Raw genomic sequence first — 15670 nt, 5'->3', positions numbered from 1 at the left:
TTTTGCTTGTAGCCACGCGTCATCTGCTAGAGGGGTGACCTTGCTAAACCTAGTTTTTTTTTTTTTGGAAGTTGAGCCTGGAACTCGACATTGGGCCGAAGATACCAATGACTTTTGATGCACTTTAGGCCTACAAAATAGATAAAATCCAAAGTCTAAGAATCATGATAATTGTTGAAATAAATAAATAATATGTTTAAGTAAATGACTTTGATTAAATGATGAGTTGAAGATCATAATGGTGTATGTTGAGTGATATCCAACATTAGATAATAATTATTAAATTATTATTTGTCCAATAATTGGATGGTTTGAAATAGTTCATGTCAAGTTGTGGCGAAGTTCATGTTCAGTATAATAAGATATGTCCAACAATGGTTTATGTTTAGCAATAGTTTATGCCCAATTAATATGTGCAGCAGTAATTTATTTCCAAATAATATATGTTCATTGGTGAAATATTTGTGAAGTCATGTTTATTAAATGGTAAAATAATATTAAAGTAACTTGCATTTAGTATCACAGTTATAATGAAGCAACATGTACTCAATAATGTAAGTTTATAGATTGAGACATAAGGACTTATCTTAATATGGTTTGTGGTTCTAGCTATATAGCATCACTTTATATGGTTTGTGGTTCCAGCTGTATAGCATCAGTTGGCTGATAACATTCCAATGACATAATAACATAAGTCCAACAGTATAGTGATAACGAAGTAAATATACTTAATAATGTAAATTTGGAGATAAAGATATAATGACTTATCTTTATATGGTTTGTGGCTTACATCAATTAACTAATAACATTCTAGCAATGTGATAAAATGAGTCCAGTGATGCAATACGATATTATGAATCCTTTCATGATGACTTCATGATTGAAGGGAGAAAAATAGGTGCAACTAGAGGGAGAGAGTGCATCAAAACTGCAAAAACCACACCAAAACTGCCCACAAAATGGTATAACCACACTGCACCGCAAGTAACAGTGCATCACACTATATAGTGCAGTACAATTTGCAGTTTTATAATAAGAAAACTACACAAACCACACACAAAAACCGCACTGTACCCTCTCTATATATCAATATATTTATTTTTTAATATTGAATATATTATTAATAGTTTAATAACCCTACTTTTCAACCAAAAAAAAAAAAAGTTTAATAACCCTAACAAGTGTTGATTAGGAGAGTTAACCCAAAATAAAGAAAAACTAGCTCAATAGTTTAAAACTTGAAAATTATACTAGCTTCAAACCATTCAAATCGCATCTTAAATACCACACCGCACATGTGACCGCAAAAATGAGGTGCGGTGCAGTTATGGTTTTGGCTAAACAGCACCACAAAGTACGGTGCTAAAAATGGCCCAAACTGCACCATTAACACCCCTAATTGCAGCTTTTGCTTGAGCTGCTACTGATACTTTTTGGCTAAGTTTCCTCTTTTGGAAATTTATATTTTGGTCCATGATTCTATTACAATGTAATTTTAGTATGTAATAAACTAATTGGTTGATATTTAATGAAGCTATAGAGATGTAATTATAGTCTCTTTGTGTTGTGACCAAATCTTTTTTTTTTTTTTTTTTTTTTTTTGAGAATTGTGTTGTGACCAAATCTTGGAAAGCAAAGAGAACATTTAATGTCGAAATTAAGCAGTCGGAGGGGGGGGGGGGAATATTTGGGCTTTTAATGTTGAATGAGATATTAAATAGATTTCTTATATTTAGAGATTAGTCATGTGTTTAGACTAGATTTAGATAAAAATAGTAATATAATATAATTAGATTTTTAAACTTATATTATATGATGAACATTAAGCTTTAAGTAAAGAGCAATAGAGAATTTTATCATTTTAAGTGTTATGTGATATGAGAGGTTTACCAAATGTTACCTATTACACACTGGCACGTCAAAGTTCAGGAAATTGGAGAAGACATAACAAGCAACATGTTTCTTCTATCAACTTTAAATTGTTGGAGCTTTATTGAACATACTTCTTGGTCCTCCAAACTACAACTCCCAAAGTTCCCCCTGATGAGATTCATGAGCTTGGATCATGAGATGATGTGCCATGAGCTTGAACCATGGGTTTTGATGGGTATTGCCATGGGCTTTGATGTCGTCATCTTGTGCAAATATGGGCTGTTATTAGAGAAGCCGCTTTCCATAAGTATGAGATAGATAATATGGGCTCTTTTGGGTTTTAAAGGAGATTTACCCAAAATCCGTGATAATATTGATGTGGTGCAGGTTGCCAATAAAATAATTCCATGTGGTGTCAAACATTTGTCCTCAACAATGGGTCAACACTAACCCGACACATTTATTAAAAAAATTAGGATTTCTCAACCCTAACACAACCTCTTTATTAAACAAGTCAGTCATGTCAACCCGTTCATCAAATTTTATCAAAGCAAAAAGAAATATACAAATTTTTGTATTAATCCAATTGATCTAAATTATGAAAAACCAAACAAATAAATTTTTGATATAAAATTCAAAACTAATGAGTAACTATATCACAAAGAATCAATCAAAACTAAAGCATATCACAATATTAGAAATAATCAATTACAATGTCAAATGAAATAAACCACAACAACTAGTAAGTTTATATGCCTAGAGTTTTGAAGGGTATATCGGTAAAATGAAATTTAGTTAAACGAGTTAGACATGTCAAACAGGTTCCGTGGGTTGGATACAAACACGACATGTTTATTAAATGGGTCAATCATGTCAACTCGAATATGATACAAACCCTTTAAGCCTCGTACCGTTAAATATGGAGTATTATATAAACAATACACAAGTTTTATTCATACCGTCTCTTAGTTGACACTAGAAGATACTATATTCTTTTATCTCTTATTATTAATTTATTACTTGAAATAATGGAGGAAACCAAAGATTAATGTTGTGAAGTTATAGATACCCTTTAAGCCTCACATGGTTCGAACAGTTACATATGGAGTATTATATAAACAATACACAAGTTTTATTCATATCGTCTTTCTTAGTTGACACTAGAAGATACTATATTCTTTTATCTCTTATTATTAACTTATTACTTGAAATAATGGAGGAAACCAAAGATTAATGTTGTGAAGTTATAGATACGGAGGAAGTAAAACATTGAAAAGAAAGATATCAGGGAGGAAACCAAAAATTAATGTTGTGAAGTTGTGGATATGGAGGGGATAAGGAAAGATATTAGGGATGGAAGCTTTAATACTAATAGAAGATTGTTGAAAAACCAAGCGGCTGAAAGGGTAATAATCCATCAGTCATATGATTTTTTTCGGATAGTCATATCCTTGGATGTATTTAATCAAGTTTACTTGGGGTTTGTTGGCTCAGACAATAATGGAAAGCTTCAATTTATCCGATGGATGAGATTTCCCATATGCCAAACATGTAATTGTTGCTTTGAAATAATAAATGCTGAAGTTGTGAAGTTTGTAACATGATTAGTAGTTGAAATGGGTTTCATGTTAAAGAAAGTTATATATATTTTTAGAATACATATATATATATAAATATAAATAAATATATATATATATATTTATATATATAACATCTGGAGATTATGTGCATTTTATTAAGATTAATGTTACAAATGCAAAAAAAAAAAAAAAAATTGATAATTTTTTTCGAACTTGTTGAATTAGTAAGTTTTCATTAATTTTCATTTAAGCCCACTATTAATATTATTATTATTATTATTATTTTATCTAGTAAGTTATAAAATTTTTATGTGTCTCTATACTTTCTCTTTTACTAGTGATTTGCTTCCCCCTTCGGGAAATAAAATTCTCAATTTTTTTTTTTTATTGACTTAGAGAACATGATTATAGCCAATTAGCCATTCCCTTGTCTTGCTCTCATGGTATAGCAAGACTACCATCTCAAAATACTACCTCGCAAAAAAATTGTCTCTTGTTTACCGGTTGTGTCAAACATTGTCACCCCTATCATATATACTTGTTTTCTTTTTCTTCTCTTTTCTTTTTTTAGAAAGACCTCACCGTATAATATATATTTTTTAATTCGATAGTCATAACCACGGGAAATGAGGGATTTGTACCCTTGACAATTCCATTTGAAACACTAGGAGATACTAGTTAAATTACAAGACTCTTAGTCTCCATAATCTCCTTATGTAAACTTGAACTATGCATAATTGTACCTATTTTTTCTAAAAGAAAGCTACAACTACTTAATACTCATCCTATGTACATGAGTCTAGTTGAATTGAGTATGACAAATTTATGATTATTCACTTAATTTTATGATGAACATGAATCGAGCTCAAATGATTAAAATCCACATGATTCATTGAAAAAGTCACATGACTAAAACTACACATGGATGGTTTCTTTAATCACCACATCATATGCGTTGGAACAAGATAACTCTAAACATGTTTAAAGCCAAGCTTTTTCCCATTGTTTATAGCTAGATAGCTTCACTTCTTCTTTTTTTTTGGCTAAAATGCAAAACTAACCCTCTAATTTTCTTCATATTTCATTTCAGTTCTCTAACTTTACTTTTGTTTATTTTAGTCCTCTAACTTTCAAATTTATTCAATTAAGGCTTTTCCATCCATTTTTGTTATATGTTGTGGTTAATTTTTCAATTTTTTAGATTTATCTTCAAATTTTTTTAATTAAAAAAAATAAATTAATGATTGAAAAATATTTTTCAGAATTTCTTTTCAAAAAATTTTAACAAAAGTTTGACGGAAGACCTTAATTGAATAAATCGGAAATTTAGAGGACTGAAATGAACGAAAGCAAAGTTAGAGGACCAAAATAAAATCTTAAGAAACTTAAGAGGGTTAGTTTTTCATTTTAGCCCCCTTTTTTTTGGTAGTTAAAACTGGGAATAAGCATAGATTAGGAATTAGTAAGTCTCTTATAAAACATATCAGCCTTATCATGGGCCAATAATCCGATCCATTCGAGCCAACGCATCAGCAACTCTCCATATGTTCCTGCGGTCAGACAATAAAGGTTCCATTAAAAAATTTACACTATTATTGTTCATCAATTGGACAACACTCAAAACATCCAATTCAATTATCAAACTGCTTAGGCCAGCTCCAAAGCAAGGATTAGTCCATACCCCAAAGCCTATAGATCAGCAATAAAGCTATTGGTGACGCCAAGTAATCTACCGTAACCTCTGATCCAGTTCCCTATAGCCGACCTATCAGTGTTCAACTTAGCCCATCCCTCTGGTGGCTTCTTCCATGAGACAAGAATGATGGATTTCGAAATGGACACCTTGGCCTTCATTCCAATGGAAAAGTATTATGCAATGCTTTGAATGCATTTATAAAAAAAATTTGGATCCCCTACTCCAGATCTGATATTGCTAAATAAATTTATTAGCTTCATCTGCTGAATATACTTACTTGAGCATCGACAATATATATATTTTTTTTTTAAGAAACAAATATATTCATTTAATCTCAATATATATATAATATAATATATTATAACATAAATGCGAAATGTTTAACTTTTTATTGTCTACTCTTTATTGCACCACATGACTATATAAAATTATGCCACATATATATTTAAAAATACCGAATAGTTGTGCCTTTTCATTTTGCCTGTTAAGTTTAAGTATCTACTCACCGTTTCACATAAGATATATATATTAAAACAAAAAACTTTCATTGACAAGAAAAGCATCATTAAGGCATAGGAAAGAGAATGATAATTCTGATGAGAAGAAAAACATCCGTAAGACATTTAAAAAAATTGTCCAGTATTATTGTTACTACCATTGGTGTGGCTTGATTCCTAGACCCTTTCACTATTTAACAAAAAAAGAAAAAAAAAAGATTTACAAAAAAATCAACTGCCCAAATTGTTGGGAATTTAGAGTAATATAATAAAATAACAAAAATGATCCAGTAGAAAAACAAAAACAGAAAACTTGATTGACTTGAAGGCACAATTGAATATTATCTTTAAACAATATTTGCCCTCACACAAGAATTGCTAAAGAATTATTACAAATTTGTCCCCAAGATACAATCAAGTTTTTTGGGTTCTACAAATAGCACTTTTGAAGAAAACTCACAAGTTTCTTATGTTTTTAAGAAATATGAAAGATAAAAAGTTGAGAAGAAGTTACCAAATGAACATAAACTACTATTTAGGTTATTTATTTACTTATTTAAAATAACTATAAAAGTCAAACAATTTTGTTAGTTAGCAACAATTCCAAACTATTTAGGAAAGTAATAACTCGAGTCTATTAAACTCAATTTCACTATAGCAAATTGAGTTTCAAATACTCGATTTCTAATTAAGAAAATACACGTGGAACTCAAGTCTCTAAGACTCGAGTTCCCTCCAACGGACCAACCCAGAAAACACGAACCACGAACCCACAACAGTTTTTGCTCCGATTGAGATCGTGATTCAACAGTTTTTGCTCCAATTGAGAAAACACAAACCCACAACAGTTTTTGCTCCGATTGAGATTGTGATTTGGGTTTGGGATTTTGAGAAATGGATTTAGATGAAGAAGGAAGAACTGAAAACACAAACCCATAACAGAAAATATTCCTCTTGTGCCAAGATCATCAAACCCATGGTGTTCCGATGCCGAAATTGTGATTTTTGGGTTTGGATTTTTGCTCCGATTGAGATCGTGATTTGGGTTTGGGATTTTGAGAAATGGATTTAGATGAGGGGTTTGGATTTTTGCTCCAGTTAAGATTGTGATTTGAGTTTGCGATTTTGAGAAATAGATTTAGATGAAGAAGGAAGCAGATGAGAGAGAGAGAGAGAGAGAGAGAGAGAGAGAGAGAGAGAGAGAGAGAGAGAGAGAGAGAGAGAGAGAGAGAGAGAACGAGGGAAGAAGATGGTGAACAGGAAATCGAGTCTTAAAGACTTGAGTTCCACGTGGATCTTTTAGTCCACCTCAGCATTGCCAGCACACAAAAATCGAGTCTCTTAAACTCGATTTGCTACAGGAAATCGAGTCTAAAAGACTCGAGTTGCTAATTTTCTAAATAGTTTGGAAACATTGCTAACTAACAAAATTGTTTGGCTTTTATAGTTATTTTAAAAAGAAAAACCCCACTATTTATACTTAAAGGTTATGACTCTTCAATAATTACATTTTCATTCAATAGGCACATTTTTGGTCAATAGACACATTTTCATTCAATAAGCACCTTTTTGTTTAATAGGCATTTGGCTTTTATAGTTATTTTAAAAAGAAAAACCCCACTATTTATACTTAAAGGTTATGACTCTTCAATAATTACATTTTCATTCAATAGACACATTTTTGGTCAATAGACACATTTTCATTCAATAAGCATCTTTTCGTTGAATAGGCATTTTTAATATGGGTTATGACCTTTCAATAGAAACTTTTTGGTATATCCAATTTAAAGAGTTATGACCTTTCAATAAGAACTTTTTGGTATATCCAATTTAAAGAGTTATGACATTTTAACAGGCATCTTTTAGTATATATATTATAACCTATCTTGTATATACTTATATACACAATACAAATTAAACTAGAGATGCAACATTCTGCTCTTATTCCTTCCTACAAAAAACTAATAAATTAAGCATTGCTTTCTAACTAATAAAATTTTGTGATATTTATTTCAATATCATTTTTTTTTTTCATGCAAAAATAATAACCTTTTTTCCCTAACACTCATCCAGTAAGGTTAGCGAGTAGCGTGTCTATATATATATATATATATATATATATATATATATATATATATGTATGTATGTATGTTTGACTGACTTCACTAACAAGAGAATCGCATATTTCTCCACCTCCATTTATATGCTTCATAGCTAATTATTTACCCATCAGAAAAACTCTTTTTCTTGTCATTTTTCTACTTCCTGCACTCATTACCTTATTTTATTGTCTAAGAAAAAACACAACCATAGTAGCAAACAAGCAATCCATTGGCTTGAGTACTGGATTTAACTACCCATAAGAAAAAAATAGCATTTATCCTTTAAGATAAGTTTCTCAAAAAGACCATAAAGAATGTGTCTCCAACGCAATTATCGGCAAAAAATTACTGTACATTGAACACAAACATTTGTTCACCCATGATAATAATGAACTGATTTCCAACCTGCAAGATCACTGATCACCAGCTAAATAACAAGATTAGCTCTAGTATGGGCATCCCTGTTAGTTTTTGTAACTTGGTATTGTATCCTCTTTGTTCTTCCTCCAGACCACTAAGGACACTTTGCCAGAGATTTGTAGTGAGCCTGATCCGATTGGTGAGCTTTTAAAAAGTCTTTTCAGGAACAAAGTATCAATGGGCAGACCATGCTAAGATGTGCTTGGATTATGGTCAACCAAAAGATCTCCCTGCTTTGCTTTCTTTTTCGGCTTGCGCCTTCTTTGTTTTTGTTTGAGTCGTATTTGATCTTTAACACTCTTTTCCCATTCTTTTCTATTTTTCTGATAAAGCAGCATTGCAGCGCGGGCATCGTCTATCTGAACAACAAGAATTAGTTAAAAGCCCAGAATCGTTTAAAAAGATTGAACAGGTTCTTTACTGAGAAGCTGATGCGGCAATAATATGTGTAGCATCATAAAATTGAGCTTCTCTTTTTCTAAAGATGATAATTGACTTCACTTCCAACTAGGGAAGCCTGTGAAATTCCAATGCCTGGAGTTTTTACATCTGTAGCATTAACCCATTATAGACATTGCCTGTACATGTTGCCTAACAAATGAGATATGCATACAAATTTTAATATGTTATAAAAATTGTAAAAAAAGAATCATCAGCTCAGAGTTAAAGAACTAACAGGACAGTGCTCCCCATTTTGGATCTGAACTCCAAGAAACTCAGCTGCAAGATACCGGAGTGCTCTTCTGCCCCCTTCCCTGCAATAAAATCACTAGTTATTAGGAGATATTACATATAGTAGGATGTAAATAAAAATGCCTGGTAGCCACAAAATAGCAAAGTGGAGTACAGCAGTACTTTAGAAAAGGTTGATATTCTGAAGTATCCCGCAGGTCCTTCTTTGGATGACTTAATAGGAGTACCTGTCCATTAGAGAGATGATCCCATTCTCAGAGTTATGCTTCAACCTGAAAATGATTTAGCAATTTTTTTCTAAAAAAACAGAAAACCTAACCCAGATATCCTAACCTTGAGATCATTATGCAAGGCATGTCCCACAAGAATCCTTCCTTTCATTATCTCTGCCACGGTCTTCTGAACAACCTGAAAATCTTTTGCTGAAGAGAAAATCATAAGCATGCATGAGGGCCTTCTTTGCTAGCAGTGGAAATCTCAAACATAGTTTCTATGCAAATTATATTTAGAAAATCATAAGCATGCATGAGGGCCTTCTTTACTAGCAGTGGAAATCTCAAACATAGTTTCCTTGCAAATTAAGTAAAACAGGTTTTCAAACAGCCATTATGCTATTTTAAAACTATGGCAGCTTGGTAACATTTTCTGTCTTGGTAAGTGACAGCAGCTTAACGACAATTTCATTAACATGTCAATCTCAATCAGCCCATCCATGACATTTATAAAATTGCCTCTAGAGATTGTTTATATATTCTGGTAAGAGCTTGTTTAAATTATTTGAGTTGTTAGACAAGGTACTTTGCTTAACATGCTCAAGGAGATGAAGAAGGACAATGTTTTAATGGAAATTAGTACTAATGAAATTTTATTTGAAAAGAGAGGTTGGTTTAAGCTCTACCGTTTATAATTTACTGAAAATTACAAAACAAAACTTTTACTTTTCTACAGTCAGCTTTGGAGAAGTACAACCATTTACACCATCAAGTTCTTTTGTGCTAAACAATTTCACCAAGAAGAGATTAAATAAATGAACATAACATTAATTAAATAAGGGAACAAAATCAAAATTGACCATTAGTTACTGGAGGGCCAAACGTACAGGTAAAGTTCCATGAGTTGCACGTGCTACAATTTGCAAAATATTTAAAATTCCAGAGGAAAAAGAGTTTCAACCTTTCCTCAAATCTCGGGGTCGAATGCCGCTAATTTCTGTACGGAAGTCAACAACACGTTCTATTGGACGAACAAACTCATCGTATATAACATTTCCCCATTTATTAACCTGCCATTCACCTAGTAGCATTAGTAATCAATAATGCAAGAAGGTAAAAAGGCATTATTGTAGAAATGATCTCTAACTAGTGCTTCATAAACATGTAAATTGCACTATAATTGACGAAATCATATTTCTCTCATGCATCACCTTATCGCTATACATAATTTAATCAAGACATTCTAAAGATGATGAGACAAGTACCATGCACTTGAATATAAATCTCAATCAAACTTAAGACATTTTGCTCACTACAAACTCAAGAAATCATCCATTGAGTAGATTCTAGATAGAGAAACAGAAAAATTATAGAAATCTTCATCCTTATTGAAATCCTTGATCATCATTCTAAGTGTTCATAAATCACCAATTATCATTCTAAGTCAATTTCCATAACAAGATTTAACAAAATTTGTTCTGATACAAACTAACAGGGCCTGTATTCCAGGAAAAAGAAGGTTCTTCTGACTATAAATGAAGCAGCAGTATTTCTCACAGGAACCTGAATATCATGGGTATAAGTTTTTTTCCTTTCTAGGTAAGATCAAGTATGGCTTTGTCAACATTTATAAACTTTTACTGGGCTAAACTCAAACTTTTTACTTTTGTTTTTGATGAGTAACGAAAGTTTATTAATCAAATCAAACTTTTTACATTTAAGAAACCAAAATCAAACTGACCCCATATTTCAAGAACCAAAAGTATAATTTACCTATAACAAAATTTTGTACACTTCCAACATAAAATGAGAGGTGAAGATAGACAAGAAGCGAATATGTTGGGGAGGGAAGGGCCAAGGACCCTTTAAAACCACACTTCTTTTTAAGTAAAACATTTAGTTACACTTTTTTTAGGTATGGCTTTTTCAGATAGCTCATTTTCAAAAAGCTTAAAACAACTTGTACCAAACAATCACTAGACAAACCACTAAAACCTTCAAGATATCTACAAATTTGTCTCAGAAGTTGGTTCTCTATAAATCCATGATAGCAATTTTTATTTACTTTATCATTTAACGCCCCCCCTGGCGCAAAAAAAAAAAAAAAGTGAATTTCCCAACAAAAAGGTCTAGGTATATGTTTAGAAAACCATAGCCATCAGATCAAATATATCCCAATCACCAATTTTTCACTCCAAAGACTCATGCAAAACCTTTGAGATACCTTCAGCTTGTTCAGGCCATTATTTTATATGAATCCTTAAGTTTCATTTTTATCTTGGTCATTCATAAATCTCAACATTCAATTTTCCCAGCAAAATACTACTTAAGTTCACTATAGCGTAACCATAAAAAATCCAAACTGCAAAATAGCCTTAATAGTTCACCTTCATATATTTCCTAGTCCTTTTTTTCCCTCGCTCCTAAGAAAGTCCTTGTTTTTTATGAAACAAAATGCCATGGAAGTTAACCATTAAGTACTCTCAATGGGGGAAGTCAGTAGATGTAAAGCCACCGGATATTTTGAGTAAATTTCTTTCAATAACAGATACCATCTACAACTAAACGATGACCCAACCAATCAATAAATGACAAGTCTCTCAGTATACACTATGCACATGATCCAACGCTCTTATTATATATATGCACAGCATTTTTAAGCTGTAACTGCAAGTAGTTATAGTTTAAGTATAAAATGTATGTCCTAATTTTATGGAATTTTAATTTTGATTTTAAATTTCTCAATTTACTTTATATCCTTGATTGTCTTATTTTTAACTAGACAATAGTGTTATTTTTGGAAGCATAGAAAAAGTGGACACTAAAGAGCTATATTCAAATTATATATATATAGATAATCACAACAACGAACTCATTTAAAAAATGTGTAACATATGTAAGACACATTACCAACCTTAGAGATGAAAGTCATTTAAAAGACAAATGAGTAAAAGAAGCATAGAGAATAGAGAGAAACTAAATACCAGAGAAACTCGTCCAAGGGCACTTTTGTTTCCTTGACCAACACCGACCATTTCACAATCCATGGCTACCACATCTGTCACACTGTAAAATGGTTGATATGATAAGTAGTGTGACACTTGAAATAAGTACAAAAGGGAAAACATAAAAAGAGGTTAAAACTATAACAACATAACATTCATACAACCGCAGGGGGTGGGGGGGTGTCGGGGAAGCTTCTGATGGTGTTGACAGTGGATAATGGAAACGAATTTCACATTAATGACATCATTGCTTGATGTTGGCATGTAATGTAATATATCTATTGCCCAAGAAAAGCACTGAAAGAGAAATAAATAGATTACCCATTATCCTTACTTTTTCAGTAGGCAAAAGAACCAACGTTTGTTTCTTTTTCAGTAGGCAAAGGAACCAATATTTGTTTTTGGCTTGAAGGATATTTTCCCTGCTTTGTTTAGCAATGCTCGGGAAAAGGGGGGCTACTGTAGCAGATTATTTGTGTTGGCGAGATGGATCCATGTTTTGGGATGTTCACCTTATACGGTACTTGCAAAACTGGGAGCAGGAGGAGATTATCACGTTTATGTATCTTCTCTATTCAACTAGGATTAAATGGGATGCTGATGACCAGCTATGTTGGCAGCCTAGTAAGAGCAGTCTCTTTGAAGTAAAAGTGAGCTTTGGTCCCTGGTCTTTTGATTATTTGGTGTACAGTGGGTTGTGCCTCAGAGAATTGTTGATGTATTGGCATGTTGGAAAGGGAGTTTTGGCCATCGGGCTAATGGAGCATTTTGGAGTGCAGATCCTTTATATCTATTGTGGATGGTTTGGAAGGAACGTAACTGCCAAGCTTTTGAGGGTTTAGAGAGGCCTTCTACAGACCTGAAGCTAGTGTTTCTATGTGTTTTATATGAGTGGACGGCTGTCTTGTCCAACTTCTCTTCTCCCTCTTTGATTACTTTCATTGATAGTTGTTCTATGTCTTGAGTGTATTTTTCTTTCTCAGTATATTTCTAACGTACTGGGATTCATCAATAAAATATTATTATTCATCAAAAAAGAAAATTTTCTTTCTCATTCAAACCCATTGGCCATTGACAACTTGGGAAAACATGCAGAAGTATATACTTTCCTCCAATATTCCTCAAAGAAAGTTCAACAAGACAATTATTTTAAAAAATTATAATAATAATAATAATTATTATTATTATTATTTTCATCTAATCTTTCAAAAATTGTTTTTGTTCATTGTTCTCAGCAAGTAATATCCATAAATTGTGTAGAACATCATGCAAGATATTGACATGGCTTAAATAAACAGAAAGTACTCTCAAAAGCCTAAAAAGATATTGAAAAGGAAATTGAAGCACCTTCAGAAATCTAGATGATATATTTCTATGCAATTTTCCCAAACTTAAGTTGTAATTTGAGCTCTATATACATGGACTGAACGAATGTCTTAACATAATAACAATCCAACAGCATACTAATGTCTCTTTTCATGGGTGACATTACTAACGTGTCTTAATCCTTAATAAGAAGGAAACCTATAACATGGAAAAAAGAAGTCTTGTGCTAGCTAACTAAAAGAACAATTAACATATCCAACTTTTTTTTTTCCTTCTTTATAAGTGACAAGACATTTTACTAAATAAATAAAACTGAGTGCACTAGGGCGGTACTCAGGGAGCAATACAATCAATCTCTCAAATTACAAAAGCAACACTCCAATCCAACTAATTACAAGGTCAGCAAACAAAGAGATCACCAGAGAATAAACATGTCCAAAGATGCACCTTGAATCATCATTAATTGGAACAAGAGGATTGATCCGAGAATCATCCGACTCTGCATCTGGTCTCTCCTTACGCTTCCCTGTAAAAAGAAGTCTTTTAAAAAATTCAACTGACTTTATTATATTTATACCATTAAAGGCAAGATAAGTACTTCCAACGCACTGACTTCAAATCAATTCCACAGCATAAAGAATTCAGAGAGCAATAAAACACTGGCTCTATTACAGCCAATCAGCCATTAATTAATGCTATAATTTATTTTCTTGAGTAAACTGTAAAAGATAATAAAATGTAGGCATAGCTAATTGGAAAATTCAAATTTTTGCTTCATCTGCATTAGTTTTTGTTTTCTAAATTCAAGAAAAGTACTTCTCAAATGCTAACCAACCAGTATTTAAAACCAGCATCCAATATCAGAGAGCAATAAAATACTTATTAAAACAAAAAAAAAAAAATAGTTGTGTTGCTCATAACAAATATTTCACCTAGAATGGGTTTCTGGGTTAGAGCTTGTGCATTGTTTGAGGGTCTTGGAGGCTTTGGGCCATGGCTTTTCAGCTTCTGCAAAACAAAGAAAACGAATGAAAATAGTTATTTTGCAAAACAGAGAGAGAGAGAGAGAGAGAGAGAGAGAGGTACTTGTTGAAGTTGAGCCCAGTTGGGGTTGAGGCCAAGCTGATTACTAGGGTTCTTCTGCTTCACCCGGCTGCTTCCCATGTCCTTAACTTCGCTTCTTATTTTTCTGGTTTTTCCTTTACGTTTCTCTCTCTGGGCACTAATTCGACACACACAAAAACAGTGCAACAGTAAATAACATATTGCTGGCATTGCTGCAAGTCATTTTTCTTAAAAAATAATAATAATAAAAATTTAAAAAAAAAAATTATATACCGTATAATAAAAATTGAGTTTGGAAGTCGTGGTTGTGCTAAGTGGTTTTATTAAATTGCAAAATTTTTATAAATTTTTTAAAGCCAATTCGCTTCACTAAATTGCAGAATTTTTTATAAATTTTTTAAATAATAGATATAATTTTTTTTTCTCTTATCCTCTTAATCTTAATTTGATTATCAATCCAAATTCTTCATCAAAACCTTATTTTTCAACTTTTTTTATTTTTTAGTTACTACACCATGGTAACAAGAAAACATTATCTAATCCATCTCTGATCCTAACAAGAAAACATTATCTAATCCATCTCTGATCCTTATTTTTTACGTGTGTAGGAGAGGCAATCCATATAGGTAACTTAGGTTTAGATTCAAATAATCTACCACACGTCCCCACTGTCATTAAATATCAACATTAGCAAAAAACTAGTAGGAGGGAAGGAGAAATTACTTTCAAAGGCGGGTAAAGAGGTGTTAATTAAGGCAATAGCTCAGTCTATACCTACTTATACGATGAGTCGTTTTAAATTACCAAATTCTCTATGTGATGATATGACTAATATAGTCTGAAAATTCTAATGGGGTCAAAAAAGGAATGAGAGAAAAATGGCATGGCTTAGTTGGGATAAGCTATGTGAACCCAAGGCATCGGGAGGTATGGGTTTCCGTCAATTGAAATAGTTTAATCTTGCTTTGCTTGCCAAACAAGGCTGATGGCTCCAAACACAGTAGGAGTCTCTAGTTTACCATGTATACAAGGCAAGATATTTTCCTTACACAAATTTTGTCCATGCTTCAATTGGTAACAACCCCTCGTATGCTTGGCGAAGCATTATGGCTGCTCAACACCTAGTGCAACATGGTCTTCGATGGAATGTGGGGAATGGAGCTTCAATCTGAAATTGGGGTGAGAATGAGTTGAAAAAAAAA

General features: G+C 32.3%; 1 protein-coding gene across 1 annotated transcript; it reads right to left on the bottom strand.

The window, feature by feature from the left end:
- Positions 1–7993: 7993 nt before the first annotated feature.
- LOC115954643 (RNA exonuclease 4) lies at positions 7994–14652 on the bottom strand. The gene is made up of 9 exons (XM_031072555.1): positions 14490–14652; positions 14336–14411; positions 13851–13929; positions 12057–12138; positions 10034–10142; positions 9194–9282; positions 9023–9087; positions 8844–8922; positions 7994–8526 (listed from the first exon to the last, which is right to left on the bottom strand). The coding sequence occupies exons 1-9, from the start codon at positions 14565–14567 to the stop codon at positions 8359–8361; spliced, it is 825 nt and encodes a 274-aa protein (XP_030928415.1). The 5' UTR covers positions 14568–14652; the 3' UTR covers positions 7994–8358.
- Between the last annotated feature and the right edge of the window lie 1018 nt (positions 14653–15670).

Source organism: Quercus lobata, chromosome 8, assembly GCF_001633185.2.
Source record: "Quercus lobata isolate SW786 chromosome 8, ValleyOak3.0 Primary Assembly, whole genome shotgun sequence".
Lineage (NCBI taxonomy): Eukaryota > Viridiplantae > Streptophyta > Magnoliopsida > Fagales > Fagaceae > Quercus > Quercus lobata.
The sequence above is the reverse complement of the archived record's forward strand: the minus strand, read 5'-3'. Positions and strand labels throughout refer to the sequence as shown.

Excerpts from the sequence above, each read along its gene's own strand:
- LOC115954643 (XM_031072555.1), bottom strand. The coding sequence starts at position 14,567 with ATGGGAAGCAGCCGGGTGAAGCAGAAGAACCCTAGTAATCAGCTTGGC. Across the intron at positions 13,930-14,335 it reads AACCCAGAAACCCATTCTAG|GGAAGCGTAAGGAGAGACCA; the intron begins GTGAAATATTTG and ends TTCTTTTTACAG. Across the intron at positions 9,283-10,033 it reads ACCCCGAGATTTGAGGAAAG|CAAAAGATTTTCAGGTTGTT; the intron begins GTTGAAACTCTT and ends TTTTCTCTTCAG.